The 26720-nt window shown below is 43.2% G+C and overlaps 1 protein-coding gene and 1 long non-coding RNA gene across 2 annotated transcripts; both read left to right on the top strand.

The window, feature by feature from the left end:
• Window positions 1-2511: 2511 nt before the first annotated feature.
• LOC121393171 lies at window positions 2512-11385 on the top strand. Its single transcript, XR_005960792.1, has 3 exons — window positions 2512-2832; window positions 4173-4889; window positions 11367-11385. It is a non-coding gene; the product is annotated as an uncharacterized LOC121393171 (long non-coding RNA).
• Window positions 11386-17469: 6084 nt separating this feature from the next.
• LOC121393429 (traf2 and NCK-interacting protein kinase-like) lies at window positions 17470-21841 on the top strand. Its single transcript, XM_041561917.1, has 12 exons — window positions 17470-17496; window positions 17595-17633; window positions 17744-17809; window positions 17974-18027; window positions 18121-18246; window positions 18340-18450; window positions 18579-18669; window positions 18818-18945; window positions 19438-19492; window positions 19673-19745; window positions 21109-21284; window positions 21676-21841. Exons 1-12 carry the CDS (start codon window positions 17470-17472, stop codon window positions 21786-21788), a joined length of 1059 nt encoding a protein of 352 aa, XP_041417851.1. The 3' UTR covers window positions 21789-21841.
• Window positions 21842-26720: the final 4879 nt, after the last annotated feature.

Below are 26720 nucleotides of genomic sequence, written 5' to 3'. Positions count from 1 at the left end.
TTCTGGGCTCTCGGGCAAAAGCCAATTAAGTTAGAAACTTTGTTTCTTTTCCTAGCTGTTCAGTGCAGAGAAAAACTGGACTTTCCAGTACAAACGAGGGACTGCGGGTTGAGCTGTCAAAAGAGGGACTGTCCCTCTAAAAACGGGACAGTTGAGAGGTATGAATCTGAGGCCAGCAACCTGGACTGATGTGCTGTCAGCCGTGGCAGAACTACTGGGGGATCATCATTCTCAGAATACTTTAGGTACAGCTAAAAGAAATGTCTAGTTATCAAAAGGGTCTGTGGGTCAGTGCATGACTGGGTGTGGGACTGTTGAACAGTTGCAGGGAGTGAGGAAGGGGGGCAGACAGAACTGAGAAAAAAAAAAACTACAAAAAAACCCTCAAAAAAATGACAAAACCCCCCAAAAAATTATTTGGGGGCAAAGTAATTTGTAAAGGGTCTCTGGGAGTGGGACTGTGCAAAACTGTAATGAAATGAACATGGTAATTAGGGGGTGTGGCCACAATTTTTTTCTGATGCGCTACAACTTTTCTTTATCCCTCTTTCTATTTCCAAAATGTTGGGAGGTATGCGCTAACATAGCAGTGCTTCTTTTACAACTGTACCTTTAGGTGGTTCGAGGAGAAGCACTACCTTGCCTAGGACCCGTTTAGTCTTAATCCGGCTCTGGGCAGTGGGAACGGCTGCGGGGAGAGAACGGCTGCGGGGAGAGAGAAATACTGGTGGGAGGAAATGGAACAGAACGGCTGGACAAGAGAGGCTGATTGGCGAGAGAGAAATGCTGGACAAGAGAGGCTGCAGGGAGAGACAGAGAACATTAGGGAAGAGGGAACGGATGGCAGGACAAAGTCAGTTACTACTTTATCGTTGATAAAGGGCTCTGCCCGAAACATGTAGTGTGCCTACACTGCTTAATAAACAAATTGCAGTTGAAAATTACTGTCTGGAGCTGTTTTGATTCAACCATTTTCCTTGGATTATACCACTGGTTATAGGGTTTAAAAATGGCAGGTTCTTAAAAATATTTTGCTCTGCTGGAAACTTTTAAGTAAGGGCAGCAGAGATGATTAAGAGACACTGGGAGTGGACCCAGAGTTATATTCATTTTTGGAGTTTGGAAGACAGAGTGACATGTCTTAAAGAGGACCTCGGTTATAGAGGAAGCAAAAAATGCAACCGCTGGGAGGCCCAGAAAGTATACCGAGTCCAGTGGGAGTAGTTCCAGTATATACAGGCCCGGACTGGCAACCTGTGGGTTCTGACAAATGCCAGAGGGGCTGCTATAAGGTGCCATTGACCAGTCAGTATTTAGTGGGCTGTTTGGGCCTAAGTGTGGGCTAATTGGGCCTTTGTATACCTGAAATGCCAGGGACTATTTAAATTCTCAGTCCGGACCTGAGTATATACAGTACGAGTGAAAAATATCTTTGCTGTGGGGCGCAGGGATATTTACCTATGCCACTGGCAGACTCTTACTGGAGAAGTGTCAGGTAAATTTGACCTTTATTTCTTGAATTCCACCGATCCCATGAGACTGCTGGAGGAGCACCACTTGCTGGCTGCCAATGGAGTTGCCTTAAATGGGATACACGGCCAGTCTCCATGCTGTGAGGCTCAGCTTTGCCCGTGCCAACAGGTGAGCCCCACAGAAGGTGGCAAAGTGGGTTCCCAAAATTATTACACTCTCAATGATGATAATGTGTGAGATACAGTAACTGTAAGAAACTAATGATTTTTTAAAATCTCACTCACTCTCTCTTCCTTGACCCATTCCCTCTCTCTTCCTTGACCCATTCCCTCTCATTCTCTCTCTCTTCCTTGACCCATTCCCTCCCATTCTCTTTCTTCCTTGACCCATTCCCTCTCATTCCCTCTCTCTCTTTCTTGACCCATTCCCTCTCATTCTCCTTCTCTTCCTTGACCCATTCCATCTGTCTTCCTTGAACCATTCCCTCTCATTCTCCTTCTCTTCCTTGAACCATTCCCTCTCTCTTCCTTGACCCATTCCCTCTCTCTATCTTCCTTGAGTTGACCCATTCCCTCTCATTCTCCTTCTCTTCCTTGACCCATTCCATCTGTCTTCCTTGAACCATTCCCTCTCTCTTCCTTGACCCATTCCCTCTCTCTCTCTTCCTTGACCCATTCCCTCTCATTCTCTCTCTCTTCCTTGACCCATTCCCTCTCTCTTCCTTGACCCATTCCCTCTCTCTCTCTTCCTTGACCCATTCCCTCTCACCTTCTCTCTTCTTTGACCCATTCCCTTCAAATTGCACATCAGCTGTAAGTTAATAAGCAAGTATTCTCTCCAAAACAGCAATGGTGTTTCTGCTTCTGTTGTCTAATTTAAAAGGACGTAAAGGCTGTGAAAAGCTTTTAAATATTCATTAGTTATTTTTTTCCCCATCAAATTATAACCTCCAGTGGATCACCTGAATCTGTGAGGACCAGCTCTTTGCTAAAGATGTTATCTGACAAACGCTATGGCAGCTTCTACATATAAATGGGATAAAAGTTTGTTGCAAGTACAAATTAACAGTTTGTCTGTGTAGTAAGAAACACGCAAGGCTGGAGTTATACATTGGTATCTAAAGTACTATGTTTTCTTTTGGAAGGTGAAGGTATGAAGAAGACAGGAATCTTGGGCACTGGTGCACAATCTCATGGCTGGAGACCTCCAAGAAAAAAATAGTGAGATCAATTACACAGCGGTAAAACATCTTCTGTGGGTCTGTGGCAACTACAACCTGAGAGAGACTATTCAGGCCAAGGCAAAAGACAAGGAAGCAGAAAAGGTCAATATGAGGGAGATGCCAACATCCCTGGATAGGTAATTAAATCCCTTATAGGACTGAAATCCACCAATATATTAGGTGTTTCCTAGTTATTTAAAGTGCTAAACATGTGACCCAAGTGGGTGCACACCTTCCATAAAAATTGCACCCACCTGAGGTATATTATCAAAGATCGCCATGCTGCCATGTTGCATCGAATTAGCCAAGTATCTCCAGATCCCACTTTTGGAAAGTCTACAATACTGGACATGCCCAGTGGGTGCAGGAGATACTTGGCTAATAGGATCCTAGATGGGGGCATGATGCTCTTTGGATTGCAAATGGTTGGGGGACTGGCTTTATAAAGCAGACTGGGAAGTACAGTATGGGATCCTTTATCCAGAATGCTCGGGACCTGGGGTTTTCCAGATAACGGATGTTTCTATAATTTGGCTCTTCATACCTTAAGTCTACTAGATATTCATGTAAACATTAAGGGGCAGATTTATCAAGGGTCGAATTTCGAAGTAATGGGAGTTTTTTTTTGAACTCCCATAACTTGAAATTCGAAGAAATTTGTCAAAATTTGTTTAAAAAGAGTTTTTTTTCTGCGGGTGAATAGGCTGTATTTGAATCGTTTGAATCAAACTAAGATCGTATTCGATCTACTTCCACCAAATGTCTCCAAGTAGGTTCAAGGAGGTCCCCCATAGGCTAAAACAGCAATTTGCCAGGATTTAGATGGCGAACGGTCAAAGTTTTAAAGAGACAGTACATGATAAATTTCGATATTTGAATAGTCAAATTTAGTGATGGACTTTTGCTGGGTTTTGCGGGAAATTCTCGAAGCGAAATGAGAGAATTTCACCCATCACTAATCAAATTTGAAATAGTCAAAAATAGCTTGAAATTCTAATTTTTACTTCAACCCTTGATAAATCTGCCCCTTATTGTTAACTCAAAGGTCAACAACCCCTTCAAAGATCTATGTATTTTTATATTTCCATGTTATGGCCATTTTAAAGCTCAGGGCACCCATCAAAATGACCAGTTTTTCACACAGAGTAATCGAATCTGTAAAACATTATAATATAAGAATAAGCCGTCACATCAAGCTTTATAATACAGCTGCTTTCAGGCTGCCGGGGGGACTGAGCCTAGCAACCAGGTATAAAAAAGATAGCATTTTAGATTCAAGGTTCAAATAAGCCAATGAAAATAATACACAATATGGGAAAAATGACCACCACATTTTCTTCTTAATAAAAACGGGTTATTTGTGGTGAACTTGGGACCGATAGAAAGAATAAGCTTCCTGCAGTTGGTCTGTATGATAGGAATCAAAGATGATCATTTATATAAATGTCCCTTTTTTACTGTAACCCCAATTTCCCAGTGACTCAGACGTGCTCTCCAATGGTGTGATGACTTTACCTCTCGGTAGGACAGAAGTACAAGAAGGATGGGAACCTTTGGTAGAGGTGGGACATCGCTGGAGACCTTCAATCAGAAAGGGAGATGTATGACAGAGCAGCATAATGGCTACTGTGGGTCCGTCACTGTCAAACGCACACTGGGAGAGAATATTGATGCCAGCATTAAAGATGGTAGAATGGGACTCCCTCAGCAACTGGTGCAACATCCCAGGGCAGGTAATTATCTTCTATCCATAGAGGCTCATGGGAGGTTTCCATAGGGCTGAACCCCCACATCTCCTTACTGGGGTCCCACTTATCTAAGCAGCATGTAAACATGTGCTGAACTTGCAGCCAATCACTATCAGGATATAAACATATAACGTGATTGGCTGTAAACTCACTTTTTTATTTTCTGGGATCAGAGGTGAGCGGAGCATTGATACACGGGGGCATTAAGGGAAATAATGGCAGAAATGAAGGAATTGACTATCTGAGTGTGACACTGGCTAGTGCCTGGGATATTAGCCTGGCTTTTGTGTATATTCTAATAGAAAATATCATTATGGGAGGAATGGGGAAACAGGCAGACTACAGACAACTCAGGATAAATACACAGAAGTACATCCTGGCATTTGGCCGCACGACTAACTGACAGTTAAATAACGGATTTCTCACTTTCATTTCTGGGATCAGAGGTAAGTGGACGCACAGCACACACTGGGGGGACAATTTATGGGAATAAATGAATTATAATGATATAAATGAAGAAAATCACTACTAAATTGAGTCACTAGGTAGCGCCTGGGATATTAGCCTTGGTTTTGTCATTTTAATAGATTATAGGAGAGTTGGGGGAAGGAACAGGGATGCAGGGAGACTACACACCTGTCAGGCTAAATACAGAAAGAATAAAATAACGTTTGGGATTCCAATTACTTTATATTTAAAATAAGTGCAAGTTAAGAAATAATAAAAAGTCAGAAATGCAAATTAAGAAATAATAACAATTCAGAAATCTCCTATGTTAATATATAACAGGAGTCACTATGGCAACATCTGGAGTGACGGCCACTTGCTGTTCAGATTTCCCCTCTAATGCTATTAATATTTATATTTCTCTCTGTATCTCACTTTGTATATAACATTTACTTCTTAAAAAAGCTTTAAGGGAAAGTTAAGAAATGATTAAGGGGAAAAGTCTGAAATCTCCCATGTTCCCATATAACAGGGGTCACCCAGTGTTTGGAGTGACAGTTGACAGTTGGCCACTTGGTGTTTCTCCTCCAATACTATTTATTTCCATATTTCTCGTTGCATCTCACTTTGTATATAAAACTGACTTCTTAAAAAGCTTTAAAGGAAAAAGTTTTGGAGCTGCAAATCCCAGTCACTGTTACTCATGTCCTGAATGTCCCAGCATCCCTTGTCACACCTGCAGCCTGTAGTCTTCTAGCTCTTAATGAACTACAAATCCCAGCATCCATTGTCACACCTGTAGCCTATAGTACAAATCCCAGCATCCCTTGTCAGACCTGTAGCCTATAGAACAACTCCCAGCATCCCTTTTCAGACCTGCAGCCTATAGAGCAACTCCCAGCATCCCTTGTCAGACCTGCAGCCTATAGTACAAATCCCAGCATCCCTTGTCAGACCTGTAGCCTATAGTACAAATCCCAGCATCCCTTGTCAGACCTGCAGCCTGTAGTCTTCTAGCTCTTAATGAACTACAAATCCCAGCATCCCTTGTCAGACCTGCAGCCTGTAGTCTTCTAGCTCTTAATGAACTACAAATCCCAGCATCCCTTGTCAGACCTGTAGCCTATAGTACAAATCCCAGCATCCCTTGTCAGACCTGTAGTCTTCTAACTGTTACTGACCTACAAATCCCAGCATCCCTTGTCAGACCTGCAGCCTGTAGTAAAAATCCCAGCATCCCTTGTCAGACCTGTAGCCTATAGTATAATTCCCAGCATCCCTTGTCAGACCTGTAGCCTATAGTACATATCCCAGCATCCCTTGTAAGACCTGTAGCCTGTAGTACAAATCCCAGCATCCCTTGTCAGACCTGTAGCCTATAGTACAAATCCCAGCATCCCTTGTCAGACCTGTAGCCTATAGTACATATCCCAGCATCCCTTGTAAGACCTGTAGCCTGTAGTACAAATCCCTTGTCAGACCTGTAGCCTATAGTACAAATCCCAGCATCCCTTGTCAGACCTGTAGCCTATAGTACAAATCCCAGCATCCCTTGTCAGACCTGCAGCCTATAGTATAATTCCCAGCATCCCTTGTCAGACCTGTAGTCTTCTTACTGTTACTGAACTACAAATCCCAGCATCCCGTCAGACCAGCAACTCGTGGTCTAGCCCTTGACAGACCTGTAGCCTTTAGTCGTCTGTTACTGATCTACAAATCCCAGCATCCCTTGTCAGACCTGTAGCCTATAGTACAAATCCCAGCATCCCTTGTCAGACCTGTAGCCTATAGAACAACTCCCAGCATCCCTTTTCAGACCTGCAGCCTATAGAGCAACTCCCAGCATCCCTTGTCAGACCTGCAGCCTATAGTACAAATCCCAGCATCCCTTGTCACACCTGTAGCCTGTAGTACAAATCCCAGCATCCCTTGTCACACCTGTAGCCTGTAGTACAAATCCCAGCATCCCTTGTCAGACCTGCAGCCTGTAGTCTTCTAGCTCTTAATGAACTACAAATCCCAGCATCCCTTGTCAGACCTGCAGCCTGTAGTCTTCTAGCTCTTAATGAACGACAAATGCCAGCATCCCTTGTCAGACCTGTAGCCTATAGTACAAATCCCAGCATCCCTTTTCAGACCTGCAGCCTATAGAGAAACTCCCAGCATCCCTTGTCAGACCTGCAGCCTATAGTACAAATCCCAGCATCCCTTGTCAGACCTGTAGCCTGTAGTACAAATCCCAGCATCCCTTGTCAGACCTGCAGCCTGTAGTCTTCTAGCTCTTAATGAACTACAAATCCCAGCATCTCTTGTCAGACCAGCAGCTTGTGGTTTTCTAACTGTTACTGACCTAGAGATCCCAGCATCCCTTGTCAGACCTGTAGCCTATAGTACAAATCCCAGCATCCCTTGTCAGACCTTTAGCCTATAGTACAAATCCCAGCATCCCTTGTCAGACCTGTAGCCTGTAGTCTTCTAAATGTTACTGACCTACAAATCCCAGCATCCCTTGTCAGACCTGTAGCCTGTAGTCTTCTAGATCTTAATGAACTACAAATCCCAGCATCCCTTGTCAGACCTGTAGCCTATAGTACAAATCCCAGCATCCCTTGTCAGACCTGCAGCCTATATTATAATTCCCAGCATCCCTTGTCAGACCTGTAGTCTTCTTACTGTTACTGAACTACAAATCCCAGCATCCCTTGTCAGACCAGCAACTCGTGGTCTAGCCCTTGACAGACCTGTAGCCTTTAGTCGTCTGTTACTGATCTACAAATCCCAGCATCCCTTGTCAGACCTGTAGCCTATAGTACAAATCCCAGCATCCCTTGTCAGACCAGCAGCCTATCGTACAAATCCCAGCATTCCTTGTCAGACCTGCAGCCTATAGTACAAATCCCAGCATCCCTTGTCAGACCTGGAGTCTTCTAACTGTTACTGACCTACAAATCCCAGCATCCCTTGTCAGACCTGTAGCCTGTAGTACAAATCCCAGCATCCCTTGTCAGACCTGCAGCCTATAGTACAAATCCCAGCATCCCTTGTCAGACCTGTAGTCTTCTAACTGTTACTGACCTACAAATCCCAGCATCCCTTGTCAGACCTGTAGTCTTCTAACTGTTACTGACCTACAAATCCCAGCATCCCTTGTCAGACCTGTAGCCTATAGTACATATCCCAGCATCCCTTTTAAGACCTGTAGCCTGTAGTACAAATCCCAGCATTCCTTGTCAGACCTGTAGCCTATAGTAAAAATCCCAGCATCCCTTGTCAGACCTGTAGTCTTCTAACTGTTACTGACCTACAAATCCCAGCATCCCTTGTCAGACTTGCAGCCTGTAGTACAAATCCCAGCATCTCTTGTCAGACCTGTAGCCTATAGTAAAAATCCCAGCATCCCTTGTCAGACCTGTAGTCTTCTAACTGTTACTGACCTACAAATCCCAGCATCCCTTGTCAGACCTGCAGCCTATAGTACAAATCCCAGCATCCCTTGTCAGACCTGTAGTCTTCTAACTGTTACTGACCTACAAATCCCAGCATCCCTTGTCAGACCTGCAGCCTATAGTACAAATCCCAGCATCCCTTGTCAGACCTGTAGTCTTCTAACTGTTACTGACCTACAAATCCCAGCATCCCTTGTCAGACCTGCAGCCTGTAGTAAAAATCCCAGCATCCCTTGTCAGACCTGTAGCCTATAGTATAATTCCCAGCATCCCTTGTCAGACCTGTAGTCTTCTAACTGTTACTGACTTACAAATCCCAGCATCCCTTGTCAGACCTGTAGCCTATAGTACATATCCCAGCATCCCTTGTAAGACCTGTAGCCTGTAGTACAAATCCCAGCATCCCTTGTCAGACCTGCAGCCTATAGTACAAATCCGAGCATTCCTTGTCAGACCTGTAGCCTATAGTACAAATCCCAGCATCCCTTGTCAGACCTGCAGCCTATAGTATAATTCCCAGCATCCCTTGTCAGACCTGTAGTCTTCTTACTGTTACTGAACTACAAATCCCAGCATCCCCTGTCAGACCAGCAACTCGTGGTCTAGCCCTTGACAGACCTGTAGCCTTTAGTCGTCTGTTACTGATCTACAAATCCCAGCATCCCTTGTCAGACCTGTAGCCTATAGTACAAATCCCAGCATCCCTTGTCAGACCTGTAGCCTATAGTACAAATCCCAGCATCCCTTGTCAGACCTGTAGTCTTCTAACTGTTACTGACCTACAAATCCCAGCATCCCTTGTCAGACCTGTAGTCTTCTAACTGTTACTGACCTACAAATCCCAGCATCCCTTGTCAGACCTGTAGCCTGTAGTACAAATCCCAGTATCCCTTGTCAGACCTGTAACCTATAGTACAAATCCCAGCATCCCTTGTCAGACCTGCAGCCTATAGTACAAATCCCAGCATCCCTTGTCAGATCTGTAGCCTATAGTACAAATCCCAGCATTCCTTGTCAGACCTGTAGCCTATAGTAAAAATCCCAGCATCCCTTGTCAGACCTGTAGTCTTCTAACTGTTACTGACCTACACATCCCAGCATCCCTTGTCAGACCTGCAGCCTGTAGTACAAATCCGAGCATCCCTTGTCAGACCTGTAGCCTATAGTAAAAATCCCAGCATCCCTTGTCAGACCTGTAGTCTTCTAACTGTTACTGACCTACAAATCCCTGCATCCCTTGTCAGACCTGCAGCCTATAGTACAAATCCCAGCATCCCTTGTCAGACCTGTAGTCTTCTAACTGTTACTGACCTACAAATCCCAGCATCCCTTGTCAGACCTGTAGCCTATACTACAAATCCCAGCATCCCTTGTCAGACCTGCAGCCTATAGAACAAATCCCAGCATCCCTTGTCAGACCTGTAGCCTATACTACAAATCCCAGCATCCCTTGTCAGACCTGCAGCCTATAGAACAAATCCCAGCATCCCTTGTCAGACCTGTAGTCTTCTAACTGTTGCTGACCTACAAATCCCAGCATCCCTTGTCAGACCTGCAGCCTGTAGTACAAATCCCAGCATCCCTTGTCAGACCTGTAAACTATAGTACAAATCCCAGCATCCCTTGTCAGACCTGCAGCCTATAGTACAAATCCCAGCATTCCTTGTCAGACCTGTAGCCTATAGTACAAATCCCAGCATCCCTTGTCAGACCTGTAGTCTTCTAACTGTTACTGACCTACAAATCCCAGCATCCCTTGTCAGACCTGTAGTCTTCTAACTGTTACTGACCTACAAATCCCAGCATCCCTTGTCAGACCTGTAGCCTGTAGTACAAATCCCAGCATCCCTTGTCAGACCTGCAGCCTATAGTACAAATCCCAGCATTCCTTGTCAGACCTGCAGCCTGTAGTACAAATCCGAGCATCCCTTGTCAGACCTGTAGCCTATAGTAAAAATCCCAGCATCCCTTGTCAGACCTGTAGTCTTCTAACTGTTACTGACCTACAAATCCCAGCATCCCTTGTCAGACCTGCAGCCTATAGTACAAATCCCAGCATCCCTTGTCAGACCTGTAGTCTTCTAACTGTTACTGACCTACAAATCCCAGCATCCCTTGTCAGACCTGTAGCCTATACTACAAATCCCAGCATCCCTTGTCAGACCTGCAGCCTATAGAACAAATCCCAGCATCCCTTGTCAGACCTGTAGCCTATACTACAAATCCCAGCATCCCTTGTCAGACCTGCAGCCTATAGAACAAATCCCAGCATCCCTTGTCAGACCTGTAGCCTATACTACAAATCCCAGCATCCCTTGTCAGACCTGCAGCCTATAGAACAAATCCCAGCATCCCTTGTCAGACCTGTAGTCTTCTAACTGTTGCTGACCTACAAATCCCAGCATCCCTTGTCAGACCTGCAGCCTGTAGTACAAATCCCAGCATCCCTTGTCAGACCTGCACCCTGTAGTCTTCTAGATCTTAATGAACTACACATCCCAGCATTCCTTGTCAGACCAGCAGCTTGTGGTCTTCTAACTGTTACTGACCTACAAATCCCAGCATCCCTTGTCAGACCTGTAGCCTATAGTAAAAATCCCAGCATCCCTTGTCAGACCTGTAGCCTATAGTAAAAATCCCAGCATCCCTTCTCAGACCTGTAGCCTATAGTACAAATCCCAGCATCCCTTGTCAGACCTGCAGCCTGTAGTACAAATCCCAGCATCCCTTGTCAGACCTGTAGCCTATAGTACAAATCCCAGCATCCCTTTGTCAGACCTGCAGCCTGTAGTCTGCTAGCTCTTAATGAACTACAAATCCCAGCATGCCTTGCCAGACCAGCAGCTTGTGGTTTTCTAACTGTTACTGACCTAGAGATCCCAGCATCCCTTGTCAGATCTTGTCAGAGTGGAGCATTGATACACGGGGGCATTAAGGGAAATAATGGCAGAAATGAAGGAAATGACTATTTGAGTGTGACACTGGCTAGTGCCTGGGATATAAGCCTGGCTTTTGTGTATATTCTAATAGAAAATATCATTATGGGAGGAATGGGGAAACAGGCAGACTACAGACGACTCAGGATAAATACACAGAAGTACATCCTGGCATTTGGCCGCACGACTAACTGACAGTTAAATAACGGATTTCTCACTTTCATTTCTGGGATCAGAGGTAAGTGGATGCACAGCACACACTGGGGGGACAATTTATGGGAATAAATGAATTATAATGATATAAATGAAGAAAATCACTACTAAATTGAGTCACTAGGTAGCGCATGGGATATTAGCCTTGGTTTTGTCATTTTAATAGATTATAGGAGAGTTGGGGGAAGGAACAGGGATGCAGGGAGACTACACACCTGTCAGGCTAAATACAGAAAGAAAAAAATAACGTTTGGGATTCCAATTGCTTTATATTTAAAATAAGTGCAAGTTAAGAAATAATAAAAAGTCAGAAATGCAAATTAAGAAATAATAATTCAGAAATCTCCTATGTTAATATATAACAGGGGTCACTATGGCAACATCTGGAGTGACGGCCACTTGCTGTTCAGGTTTCTCCTCTAATGCTAATAATCTTCATATTTCTCTCTGTATCTCACTTTGTATATAACATTTACTTCTTAATAAAGCTTTAAGGGAAAGTTAAGAAATGATTATGGGGAAAAGTGTCTGAAATCTCCCATGTTCCCATATAACAGGGGTCACCCAGTGTTTGGAGTGACAGTTGACAGTTGGCCACTTGCTGTTCAGGTTTCTCCTCTAATGCTAATAATATTTATATTCCTCTCTATATCTCACTTTGTACATAACATTTACTTCTTAAAAAGCTTTTCAGTGATAGTTAAGCAATTATTTAGGGGAAAAGTCTGAAATCCTCCATGTTCCCATATAACAGGGGTCACCCAGTGTTTGGAGTGACAGTTGACAGTTGGCCACTTGGTATTTCTCCTCCAATTCTATTACTTTCCATATTTCTCGTTGCATCTTACATTGTATATAAAACTGACTTCTTAAAAAGCTTTAAAGGAAAATGCTGAATGTCCCAGCATCCCTTGTCACACCTGCAGCCTGTAGTCTTCTAGCTCTTAATGAACTACAAATCCCAGCATCCCTTGTCAAATCCTTAAGCCTAAAGTACAAATCCCAGCATCCCTTGTCAGACCTTTAGCCTATAGTACAAATCCCAGCATCCCTTGTCAGACCTTTAGCCTATAGTACAAATCCCAGCATCCCTTGTCAGACCTGTGGCTTATAGTATAATTCCCAGCATCCCTTGTCAGACCTGTAGCCTATAGTATAATTCCCAGCATCCCTTGTCAAACCTGTAGTCTTCTAACTGTTACTGACCTACAAATCCCAGCATCCCTTGTCAGACCAGCAACTCGTGGTCTAGCCCTTGACAGACCTGTAGCCTTTAGTCGTCTGTTACTGATCTACAAATCCCAGCATCCCTTGTCAGACCTGTAGCCTGTAGTACAAATCCCAGCATCCCTTGTCAGACCTGCAGCCTGTAGTCTTCTAGATCTTAAATGAACTACAAATCCCAGTATCCCTTGTCAGACCAGTAGCCTGTAGTATAAATCCCAGTATCCCTTGTCAGACCTGTAGCCTATAGTACAAATCCCAGCATCCCTTGTCAGACCTGTAGTCTTCTAACTGTTACTGACCTACAAATCCCAGCATCCCTTGTCAGACCTGTAGCCTGTAGTACAAATCCCAGCATCCCTTGTCAGACCTGTAGCCTATAGTACAAATCCCAGCATCCCTTGTCAGACCTGCAGCCTATAGTACAAATCCCAGCATCCCTTGTCAGACCTGCAGCCTGTAGTACAAATCCCAGCATCCCTTGTCAGACCTGTAGCCTGCAGTACAAATCCCAGTATCCCTTGTCAGAGCTGTAACCTATAGTACAAATCCCAGTATCCCTTGTCAGACCTGTAGCCTATAGTACAAATCCCAGCATCCCTTGTCAGACCTGCAGCCTATAGTACAAATCCCAGCATCCCTTGTCAGAGCTGCAGCCTATAATACAAATCCCAGCATCCCTTGTCAGACCTGTAGCCTGAAGTACAAATCCCAGCATCCCTTGTCAGACCTTTAGCCTATAGTACAAATCCCAGCATCCCTTGTCAGACCTTTAGCCTATAGTACAAATCCCAGCATTCCTTGTCAGACCTGCAGCCTATAGTACAAATCCCAGCATCCCTTGTCAGACCTTTAGTCTTCTAACTGTTACTGACCTACAAATCCCAGCATCCCTTGTCAGACCTGTAGCCTGTAGTACAAATCCCAGCATCCCTTGTCTGACCTGCAGCCTGTAGTACAAATCCCAGCATCCCTTGCCAGACCTGTAGCCTGTAGTCTTCTAGTTCTTAATGAACTACAAATCCCAGCATCCCTTGTCAGATCTGTAGCCTATAGTATAATTCCCAGCATCCCTTGTCAGACCTGTAGCCTGTAGTACAAATCCCAGCATTCCTTGTCAGACCTGCAGCCTATAGTACAAATCCCAGCATTCCTTGTCAGACCTGCAGCCTATAGTACAAATCCCAGCATTCCTTGTCAGACCTGTAACTTATAGTATAATTCCCAGCATCCCTTGTCAGACCTGTAGCCTGTAGTACAAATCCCAGCATTCCTTGTCAGACCTGCAGCCTATAGTACAAATCCCAGCATTCCTTGTCAGACCTGTAACTTATAGTATAAATCCCAGCATCCCTTGTCAGACCTTTAGTCTTCTAACTGTTACTGACCTACAAATCCCAGCATCCCTTGTCAGACCTGTAGCCTGTAGTCTTCTAGTTCTTAATGAACTACAAATCCCAGCATCCCTTGTCAGATCTTTAGCCTATAGTACAAATCCCAGCATTCCTTGTCAGACCTGCAGCCTATAGTACAAATCCCAGCATCCCTTGTCAGACCTGTAGTCTTCTAACTGTTACTGACCTACAAATCCCAGCATCCCTTGTCAGACCTTTTTCCTATAGTACAAATCCCAGCATTCCTTGTCAGACCTGTAGCCTATAGTACAAATCCCAGCATCCCTTGTCAGAACTGCAGCCTGTAGTACAAATCCCAGCATCCCTTGTCAGACCTGTAGCCTATAGTACAAATCCCAGCATCCCTTGTCAGACCTGTAGCCTGCAGTACAAATCCCAGTATCCCTTGTCAGAGCTGTAACCTATAGTACAAATCCCAGTATCCCTTGTCAGACCTGTAGCCTATAGTACAAATCCCAGCATCCCTTGTCAGACCTGCAGCCTGTAGTACAAATCCCAGCATCCCTTGTCAGACCTGTAGCCTATAGTACAAATCCCAGCATCCCTTGTCAGACCTGTAGCCTATAGTACAAATCCCAGCATCCCTTGTCAGACCTGTAGCCTATAGTACAAATCCCAGCATCCCTTGTCAGACCTGCAGCCTATAGTACAAATCCCAGCATCCCTTGTCAGACCTGTAGCCTGTAGTACAAATCCCAGCATCCCGTGTCAGACCCTTAGCCTATAGTACAAATCCCAGCATCCCTTGTCAGACCTGTAGCCTGTAGTACAAATCCCAGCATCCCTTGTCAGACCTGCAGCCTGTAGTACAAATCCCAGCATCCCTTGTCAGACCTGTAGCCTGTAGTACAAATCCCAGCATCCCTTGTCAGACCTGCAGCCTGTAGTACAAATCCCAGCATCCCTTGTCAGACCTGTAGCCTGTAGTACAAATCCCAGCATCCCTTGTCAGACCTGCAGCCTGTAGTACAAATCCCAGCATCCCTTGTCAGACCTGTAGCCTATAGTACAAATTCCAGCATCCCTTGTCAGACCTGTAGCCTGTAGTACAAATCCCAGCATCCCTTGTCAGACCTGCAGCCTGTAGTACAAATCCCAGCATCCCTTGTCAGACCTGTAGTCTTCTAACTGTTACCGACCTACAAATCCGAGCATCCCTTGTCAGACCTGCAGCCTGTAGTACAAATCCCAGCATCCCTGGTCAGACCTGCAGCCTACAGTACAAATCCCAGCATCCCTGGTCAGACCTGCAGCCTATAGTACAAATCCCAGCATCCCTTGTCAGACCTGTAGCCTGTAGTACAAATCCCAGCATCCCTTGTCAGACCTGTAGCCTGTAGTACAAATCCCAGCATCCCTTGTCAGACCTTTAGCCTATAGTACAAATCCCAGCATCCCTTGTCAGACCTGTAGTCTTTTAACTGTTACTGACCTTCAAATCCCAGCATCCCTTGTCAGACCTGCAGCCTGAAGTACAAATCCCAGCATCCCTTGTCAGACCTGTAGCCTGTAGTACAAATCCCAGCATCCCTTGTCAGACCTTTAGCCTATAGTACAAATCCCAGCATCCCTTGTCAGACCTTTAGCCTATAGTACAAATCCCAGCATCCCTTGTCAGACCTGCAGCCTATAGTACAAATCCCAGCATCCCTTGTCAGACCTGTAGCCTATAGTACAAATCCCAGCATCCCTTGTCAGACCTGCAGCCTGTAGTACAAATCACAGCATCCCTTGTCAGACCTGTAGCCTGTAGTCTTCTAACTGTTACTGACCTACAAATCCCAGCATCCCTTGTCAGACCTGTAGACTGACCTACAAATCCCAGCATCCCTTGTCAGACCTGTAGCCTATGGTACAAATCCCAGCATCCCTTGTAAGACCTGTAGCCTGTAGTCTTCTAACTGTTACTGACCTACAAATCCCAGGATCCCTTGTCAGACCTGCAGCCTATAGTACAAATCCCAGCATCCCTTGTAAGACCTGTAGCCTGTAGTCTTCTAACTGTTACTGACCTACAAATCCCAGCATCCCTTGTCAGACCTGTAGCCTGTAGTACAAATCCTAGCATCCCTTGTCAGACCTGTAGCCTATAGTACAAATCCCAGCATTCCTTGTAAGACCTGTAGCCTGTAGTTTTCTAACTGTTACTGACCTACAAATCCCAGCATCCCTTGTCAGACCTGTAGACTGACCCACAAATCCCAGCATCCCTTGTCAGACCTGTAGCCTATAGTACAAATCCCAGCATCCCTTGTCAGACCTGCAGCCTATAGTACAAATCCCAGCATCCCTTGTCAGACCTGCAGCCTATAGTACAAATCCCAGCATCCCTTATCAGACCTGTAGCCTATAGTACAAATCCCAGCATTCCTTGTCAGACCTGTAGTCTTCTAATTGTTGCTGACCTACAAATCCCAGCATCCCTTGTCAGACCTGCAGCCTGTAGTACAAATCCCAGCATCCCTTGTCAGACCTGCACCCTGTAGTCTTCTAGATCTTAATGAACTACACATCCCAGCATCCCTTGTCAGACCAGCAGCTTGTGGTCTTCTAAATTTTACTGACCTACAAATCCGAGCATCCCTTGTCAGACCTGTAGCCTGTAGTACAAATCCCAGCATCCCTTGTCAGACCTGTAGCCTATAGTACAAATCCCAGCATCCCTTGTCAGACCAGCAGCTTATGGTCTTCTAACTGTTACTGAACTACAAATCCCAGCATCCCTTGTCAGACCTGCAGCCTGTACTAGTCCTTTTTCTGTGATATCATGATCTTGAGATTCGGTATTTCTGTAGGGAATGGGCTTTATATTATAATAGAGGGAAGAATTGATGGTGCCAATACAGGGAAATGCTGCAACCTGTTTAATTTCATTTCATTTAAAGGGGAACTTTGCTTTAATGCTGTTGATGCAAAAGGAAAAACAGTTTTTTATTTTTGCCAATGGAAATCAGATTTCAGAATTTATGGTCAGAATAAAAATATTAGAGAATAATTATAAGTTTAGGGTTTGTTTTTGGTAATATTGGAGAAGTGGTTGAGGGTGTGAATACTTATATAAGGCAGTGAATCCTGATACGTATAGCAGAGAGGGCTGGTGCATGTGAGCTCACAATCTCTTCTTTCTTTCTATGTCTCCACACAGTGAAATTTCCAAGCGACGAAGCGTTTTTATAGCGTTTTCAAAGCGATTTTCCAAGCGATTTAGCAGTGATTGTTATATTGAGATATTCAGCAAAATTCCATCTGATTTTTGGCGTTTGGAAAAACCATCTTCCTTTGACGTCAGCTGATATCATCTTTTTAACCCAACAGCTCTTTTAAGAGCTAAAAAACTTGGGCGCAATGCTATTCTGCGCCCCCTGGAGGAAGGTAAGGCAACTGCTACTGTTTTATCTGAATTTAGGGTTTTGCTGTATAGAGAACAGATAAAGTATAGAATGTAATTGAATTTTTCTCTTCTCCTTCAGCCACAGGCGGAATCCAGATCCCTCTCCGAGATTTATAAGGTGAGTAGAAAGGAGGGTAAAACACTCGCCGCTACTGCCGGAAGTGAGACATGTTTTGTACCCTGGGGAATATTATGTTATCAATAAAATCCTTCTTTTTTCTTTTCCAGCCTCCTGATGGTCGGCTGACCAAGGATGTGCTTCTTGGAGAAGGCGGCACCGGAGACGTCTACAAGGTAAGAGACCAACCAATTAGAGTAGGGGAACTGAACAAGATTGTGATCACTAGACACAATCACACAATGATTTAGGCAGACATATCAAGCTTCTGGTTTGGGGGCTGCATTAGACCCTCTCTTTCCTAATTGTATATAAGTCAACCTTTCTGTCTGTATTACAGGGACGACACCATCGAAGAGGCGTGGTAGCGGTGAAGATCGCCAACATCAGCCGAGTACTGTATCTTTATAATTCCAATCTCTATATATCAATCCTATTTGTGTAGTTGCCTATGTGACCTAAAGGGATTTCTATTATTCCACTCCAGGATGAAGAGTCAGTCATGAGGGAGCTGAAGTTTCTCCAGCAGTTCGGAGGCCACAAGAACATCGCCTCTTACTATGGAGCTTACTACAGGGCTCCACTCACGGAATGCTCATCGGAGCACTTGGAAGTAAGAAATGATTTACTGTATCGTGTTCATTCCTCTCAATCTCCACTGGAAGTGATAGAATACATGACTTTAAATAATTTCTATATATTGCAGATTGTTCTCGAGTACTGTGGTGGCGGCTCTCTCCACACCCTCATCAGCAGGACCAATGGCCAATCCCTGAAGGAGACCTGGATTGGCTATGTCTGCAAGGAGGTTTTAAAGGTAAGGCCAGATTTACCCCTTAATGCCTCTTCTTTAATTGCATAAATTATATATATACAATCTCTTTGTTGGTAATGTTTATTCTTATGTCTGTTATAGTCTTATAACCTACATCTCAATCTCCCCAGGGGCTGCACCACATCCACAAGAACCGGGCCGTTCATAGAGACATCAAGAGCCTGAACATCATGCTCACAGAGACGGCCAAAGTGAAGACCAGTGAGTAAAACTTACAGTTAGTTATAAGAGTAGTGGATGGTGGGGAGCTAACGTGAATATGGAGTCAGGGGCTTTCATAATTCAGGTTTCTATCTTATTGTGGTTAAACAAGTTATTTTCCATTAATCGTTTGTATTTGTCATTTCAGTCGACTTTGGAAACAGCTGGGACCTGGATCCGCAGACTGGATTGTGCCACGAAGCAGACGGGACTGCACATTGGATGGCACCCGAGGCCATAAGGCAGAAGGGCCAGCGCCTGGCGTACGACACCAAAGTATGTTGTACTTATAATACTTGTAACAACACCGAGCATTTACTTATCAGTCCTAATGGGAGCAGTCATTTTCTCATGGAGAGAAAGGAGTTTTTCCAAAAACGTTGGGTTTCTTAACTGTTTGCACAATGTGTCTGCTTTAATATATTTGCTCATTTGCAATGTGACGCTGGTGTTCTGTAACTGCTATTGTTTGTAATGGAGATGTATTGCTGTATACACGTTTATATATAATAAAGCATTTTTTCACTTTTACATACCATGATGTGTTCATTTATTAGGGGGTGCATTGGGCTATTTTAGAAGTTGTATTCTGTTCTGTTCTGGCCATAATTGAGCTAAGGAGAATGGCGTGTACTTTTGCACCCATGATAATATAAGTATATATTTCTAAAAGAGAGTTGTATATGTGTAGCCTTTTTACTTAGATTTTATTAAACAGCCACTAACCCAATTCTCTCCTTCTAATGCTCTTTGGTGTGTCTTTTGCAGTGTGACATCTGGTCGCTGGGCATAACCGCCATCGAAATGGCCGAGGGAAAACCACGTAAGTGAATCACAACAATTGTGGCTACTTTGTTTTATACATTGAGCAGCAGAGGTTCTATATCAGAATGGGAGGAATTGGGGGTGATTTGATATTTCCAGCAGAAAATATTTTTTTCTATATATTAAATAACTTCTAGACATGTTGGATGGACCTGATATATATGTTTTTCACTTTTAGCATACGCAGATGAATACCCGGTGGAGCACCTGATTAGAGAAGCCCAACCACCGAGGCTTCAATCAAACAACTGGTGAGTCGGTCCCAGCTCGTGTCACTGTACATTGTACCTGCGCTTGCAGACATGGAACTCCCCACATTTTCTTAATAACACTTGTTGGCAACTCCTATATCCACTTCCACAGTCTGCCCTCACCATGCCCCTTGTCTGTACAAATTTGGGATAATGGGGAGATTTCAGTCTCAGCTCAGGGGAATGTGTATTTTATTTAAATACCTCCTAAATATAAACAGAGGGTTTTCTACTGCAGAGTTTAAAGATTTATCAGGGGTCGAATTTCGAGGTGGAAAATACTTCGAAATACGACCATCGGATAGAATCCTCCGACATTCGAATTCAAAGTCGGAGGATTTTATTCATCGGACGATCGTATTCCGATTGTACGGTCGTACTTCGAAACGTACGATTCGAACGATTTTATCGTACGATCTTCCTTTGAATATAAAAAACTTTGGAAGGTCCCCATAGGCTAACATGGCACTTCGGCAGGTTTAAGTTGGCGAAGTATTGAAGTCGAAGTTTTTTTTAAAGAGACAGTACTTCGATTATCAAATAGTCGAATAGTCGAACGATTTTAAAAAAAAATTACTTTGAAATTCTAACTTTTTGTACTTCGAAAATTCACTCGAACCTTAGTAAATCTGCCCCTAAATGTGGCCCATGAGATGCAGGCAGGGATATGTGTGTTTTCAGGGAAATATAGATGAATGCAGAGTGGATATGATCTATTTTATGTATATAATCAGTGTCTATGTCTCAGGGGCATAACAGTATAACTATGGGCCCCACTACTGTGAGATTACAGGCCATGTGCACTATGGTGCAGTCAGGAGAGGGTGTGGGAAAATCACAGGACATTACCTTGTCCCTCTTAGCCTTATAGACATGTAGATATAGCACTGATATCCTTGTTTACCAGTTTGGGATGGTGGTGGGGAATCTCGGGTTGGGGATCACTTTTGGAGTAGATTTGTATAATGTGTAATTCTGCAATACTATGGGTCTCAAATCAAGATAGATGATAGATAAATAGAAAGAGGATAGATAGATAGATAGATAGATAGATAGATAGATGATCGATAGATAAGATGGATAGATAGATAGATAGATAGATAGATAGATAGATAGATAGATGATTGATAGAAATATAGATGGATAGATAGATGAAAAGATAGATAATAGATAGATGATCGATAGATGATAGATGATGATAGATAGATAAAGAGATAGAGGGATAGATAGATAGATGATTGATAGAAATATAGATGGATAGATAGATATGCTGCAAAATATATTTATACTCTAGTGTAGCTAATGGTTACTGGGTAAAAGCTTCTGGTATATGGAAATAATGATCTGGGGACTTTTTTTTCAGGTCACAAAACTTTGTGTCCTTCTTGGAGTCCTGTCTGAAGAAGGATCCTTCGGAGAGAGGGAGTGCTGAAGAACTCCTGCAGCACCCATTTGTCACCCAACTGCCGCCTAAGAAGATCATCAGGGCCGAGATTAAAGAACATCTCAGGACTCTGCAGAACCGGCCGGCCAAGAAAGGTGAGGGAATCCATTATATTTGATACGACTGCACCATCACACAGTGTAACTCAACAGCTGCAAGAGTTGGTTTTATCATAAAGGCGCGTGGGAATAATGAACATATTTAAGGAGTACTTTAGCTTAATATTTTATATTTTAGTATAATAGTGACAATGGAATTTGATCTTCAGTTTTTATTTTTATATCATATACAAGCTCTAATTCACATTTTATGAATCACAAAAATGTTTATGGTTATAGTTTGGACCCATTAGCTTTAATCCCAATAGGAACCATTCCCTGGATAGGAATTTTTCTGAGGCCATATTCATATTAAATGATATTATTTTTATATAATAGGACAAAAACACGTCGGTCATTTCCTTACTGTGATTCTTAATCTATACAGGATTGAAGGGAGTAGCTCTCTGGAGCCTGAAACAGCTGTGGCGTGCTTGTACACAGACATCGGCAGAAGAAGAAGCAGCTCTGCAAATGGCCCTGGAGGGCTTCTCCTGTTAGTGATCTTGTGGCCAATTACATCAACAGCCCACAAGGAGTTTCCTTAATCACAGCCGAGGAAAAAGAAACATCTACAGAGAAAGGTACAATTTCCGACAGAGTCTTAGCCCAACATTTTCTCCATGGTGGGCATATGCCAGTTTGGTCCCCTGCTGCCGGTGTGTGTATATATTGGTAGGAACCAAATCCTTACTGTTTTTGGATTTAGGCTAGAAGATGCTCAAGTGTGCATTACCTGGGCAAAATCCTCCCCATGTGTGAAGTGATTAGCAAATGCACATATAATATGTATTTATAATATATGTATACACAGGTATGGGATTCATTATCCGGAAACCCATTATCCAGAAACCCCCGAATTACAGAAAGGCCATCTCCCATAGACTCTATTATAATCAAATAATCCAACATTTTTAAAATGATTTCCTTTTTCTGTGTAATAATTAAACAATAACTTGTACTTGATCCCAACTAAGATATAATTAATCCTTATTGGAAGCAAAACCAGCCTATTGGGGTTATTTAATCTTTACATGATTTTTTAGTAGACTTAAGACATGAAGATCCAAATTACATAAAGACCCCTTATCCAGAAACCCCCAGGTCCCGAGCATTCTGGATAACAGATCACATACCTGTATATATATTCACTGGAGCTTTCCACTGTCAGATGCATATCCTTGCAGACTTTCACAGTACAATATTTTGATTTGCTTTTGCTGCACACGAGTGAATCTAAGTCAGTGACACCTGGGAAAGGAAAGTAATGTTGTGACTCCCCAGGGAATAAGGCTGAAATGTCATGCCTCTGAATGAGAATTTATGATGATAAATTACTGACTGAATTTTATTTTGTTTCTCAAACAGAACCAGGACCTTCTACAGCGCCACCAGCAACATCTTCTTTCAGGCTACCGCAGTTCAACCAGTGGGGGCTTCAAGATTTCTGCAACTACACCAACAGGGACTTTATCTCCTTCTGTAGCTCCATATTTATATCTCTTTCAGACTACCACATCTCCACCAGTGGTGTCTTCAGTTTACATCACTCCACCAGAAGTTTCACATTCAAGGGCCACATCTCCACCTCACTTTCCAACTGCCATAGTTCCATCCATGACTTCTATTTTCATGCACCTTTGGCTCCACCACCAGCTCCTCCTGTCCACTATGTCCCCAGTGATGCTTCCCCCTGCCACATTACCCCATCATTGACTCCTCTTCAATCAATTATCATTACAGCTTTAAAGCCCTCCATACATTTTCATAAGTGCCTGTTTTACATTGCCTTTAATAACCCCCATAGCCCTGCTAGGCCTCTCTTTGACAGATTCATCCTTTCTCCCATTGACCTACAATTGACATCTCCTCTTTAAATATCCTAACTCTACCCCAGCATTGTCCTTTTCTTTATATCACTTGCTTATCCTCCAATACACCACCCCAGATAGTTTACTTTTAGGGCAGAGACACACACTCAGATTTGGGGAGATTAGTGGCCCAGCGACAAATTTCCTCTTCTTCGGGACGACTAATCTCCCCAAACTGCCTCTTGCCGGCTAGAATCTAAATTGCCGGTGGGATGGCATGCAGATCGCTTCGTTTTCCAAAGTCGCCCGAAGTTTCCTCACGAGGAAACTTTGGGCAACTTTGGAAAACTAAGTGCTCCGAGTATCACCCCACCGGCGATTTTAATTTTAGCAGGCGGGAGGCACTTTGGGGAGATTAGTTGCCCGGAAGAAGAGGCGATTTATCACCGGGCCACAAAATCTCTGAGTGTGTGTCTCTGCCGTTAGCCCCCAAAGCACTCCAGGGGTCCCTCAAATCTACATATAATCTTTAGCCAATTATACCCCATATGATATTTTTTCTTTAAAACACAAAGGCTTCTCTGCAATCTCCCAACACCAATTCCTCAGTGGTTCTTCCTATTCAAATTGTCTTCCTATCCTTTCAATCCACTCAACAACCAGTCACATCTCCTCCTCTAAACCCTCACATAAACTCTTAGTACTGATACTGACATAAACTCTTAGTATAAGTTGATCCAGGGACTTGTCCGATTGCCCTTTGGGAGTCAGGAAGGAATTTTTTCCCCCTCTGAGGCAAATTGGCTCCGGCATCAGATGGGGTTTTTTGCCTTCCTCTGGATCAACTTCTAAATAGGAAGATCCCTTTTACACTAAAACTTGAACCTAATGGATGTGAGTCCTTCCCAACCTAAATTAGTATGAATTAATCTAAAATGCATAAATAAAACTATCACTTTATAAATAAATATGTTAATACACATTTCATTGGTGTTCTTGCATTTGTTATAGTTCTATAGTATTGCCAGGGAACATTACAGAGGAGGGAGACCTCTAGTGCAAGGGAAAAGGGTCACTGAAAAGTAAAGGTGGAATTAAGAGGCAGGGGTGGGAGAAATTGGTAAAAGGAGATGCTAAGGATGAAGAAATATAAGGAGGGGATAAGCCATGTCTGGACCTAGTCCTACTGATCTTTGTTTTTTTAGTCAGTGTCCAAAGCCTTAAAGGACAAGGGAGTATTTTTTACCCTCTGTACATTTTGGGCCTAGGAGAGACTGATTAATAAACATGACTCTGCCATTAGTAACCTTTGGGCCTAGAATTCAGTGACCAATCATGTTTCTGTCAGTTATACACTTTAGGACTAAGAGAGATTGACCCATAATCATGTCACTGTTCTTGGAAATCTTTTGCCTTGAATGATGCCATATTTGTACTGTCCCCAAGTGTCCCTTTCACTGATTTAAGCTGTGTGCAAGCACATTACAGTCCGCTCCTGATATAAAGCTATGGGATCCGTTATCCAGAAACCCGTTATCCAAAAAAACAAAAAATATTTTAACATTTTCCATTTTCTCCGTAATAATTAAACAGTAATCCTAAATGGAGGCAAAACCATCCTATTGGGTTTATTTAATTTTGACATGGTTTTCTAGTAGACTCAAGGTATGAAGATCCAAATGATAGAAATATCCATTATCTGGAAAACCCCAGGTCCCGAGCATTTTGGATAACAGGTCCCTTACCTGTGTGTGTGTGTGTGTATGTATGTATATATATATATATATATATATATATATATATATATATATATATATATATATATATATATAAATAAATCCCAATGTTCACAGCACTCACGTTTAGTAGTCTTTAGTTGCCTGGGTGCGTGTCACCGAAAATGTGTACAATCCTCCCAATATATATATATATATAGCTATATATATATATATATATATATCTATATATCTATATAGATATATATATTCTGGTGTCACTGTGCTAGTATTCCAGCCAGTTCAAAGTACAGAAAAAAGGCCAGTTTTACAGTTATGTTTTGCACTTTGCCCCTTTTCAGCCTAAATAAATTGCTGCTGGTCTCTTGTGTTGTGTTTTCAGAGCATAGAAATCTACAGCTGCCCCATGAATAGAGCACTGCCTGCATGTGACACCCCTGTTTTCATAAGGGGCTGGAGGCATATAGGTGTCCCCCCTTCTGCCCCCTATATCTGCACCACACAAGTTAGGGAGAGTCAATGGATTCCGGGGGGGGGGGGGGGTTCATTGCAGCCAGACCCCAGGCAAAAGTTCTCTACATGAGCAATAAAGGGCCCCTCTTGTACCTCTGCCCTGGGTTCTTATTGATAATAATCCATGTCCTGACAAATCTATATTGCACACCACAGGCAGCTAATCAATATTCCTGGGTTCCCCTTAATTTAGCGTGTTATAGCAAATAGAAAGAAGAGAAACCATTGGTGGGCCCAACCCCAGTAAGCCTGTAGAGCATGGTCATTGCTGTTGTTCTGGAGTTTCACTAGCGCGTTGTCATTAGCAACACATATTTACTCTTTGTTACAGTAGCCACCATTGTCTTACATGCCCTAAGTGTCGCCCGCAATGGCACAGGTATATGGGGGGTATATTGTGGAAGCTAAAACCTGTACAATTCAGCCTTGAGCCTTTATTTGGTCACAGAACCCCTCAGTGACTTCTAATATCCTTATCATTTACACTAGGGGGTACATTATCCCTTATAATACATGAGTGATACTCAGACTTCCCTGTATAACTCAACCTGCAGCCTTGTGCCTTTATATGGTCACAGAACAACCCCTCAGTGACTTCTAATATCCTTATCATTTACAGTAGGGGATACATTATTCCTTATAATACATGAGTGATACTCAGAGTTCCCTGTATAACTCAGCCTGCAGCCTTGTGCCTTTATATGGTCACAGAACAACCCCTCAGTGACTTCTAATATCCTTATCATTTACAGTAGGGGGTACATTATCCCTTATAATACATGAGTGATACTCAGAGTTCCCTGTATAACTCAGCCTGCAGCCTTGTGCCTTTATATGGTCACAGAACAACCCCTCAGTGACTTCTAATATCTTTATCAATTACAGTACGCATACCTCCCAACTGTCCCTTTTTCTTGGGGACAGTCCCTCTTTTGACAGCTCAACCCGCAGTCCCTCATTTGTACTGGAAAGTCACTATTTTCTCTGCACTGAACAGCCAGAAAAAGAAACAAAGTTTCGCACTATATTGGCTTTTAGCAGAGAGCCCAGAACAGCTACAGGTGCAAATAAGATACTTTATAACAATTCTGAGACAAAAAAAAAAACAGTTTAGATAAGGAGAATTGTTTTCAAACTTCCATAACCTGCCAAATTTTGTAAAATCAACATGGTAATTAGGAGGTGTGGCCACCGAAAGGGGCGTGGTCAACACAATTCGCTGCACTACTTGCGAAAACATTTTTTGTCCCTCTTTTTACTTCCAAAATATTATAGAGAGACGCATCTATTGGCTCATATGAAATTCTAAATGTGCTGGGAAATAGGGCAGCTGACTGTCAGGCACAGAAGTTATGGGAATGAAGACTCCTCCT

Source organism: Xenopus laevis, chromosome 4S (genome assembly GCF_017654675.1).
Source record: "Xenopus laevis strain J_2021 chromosome 4S, Xenopus_laevis_v10.1, whole genome shotgun sequence".
NCBI classification, from domain to species: Eukaryota; Metazoa; Chordata; class Amphibia; order Anura; family Pipidae; genus Xenopus; species Xenopus laevis.
This window is presented reverse-complemented; position numbering and strand designations above follow the sequence as displayed.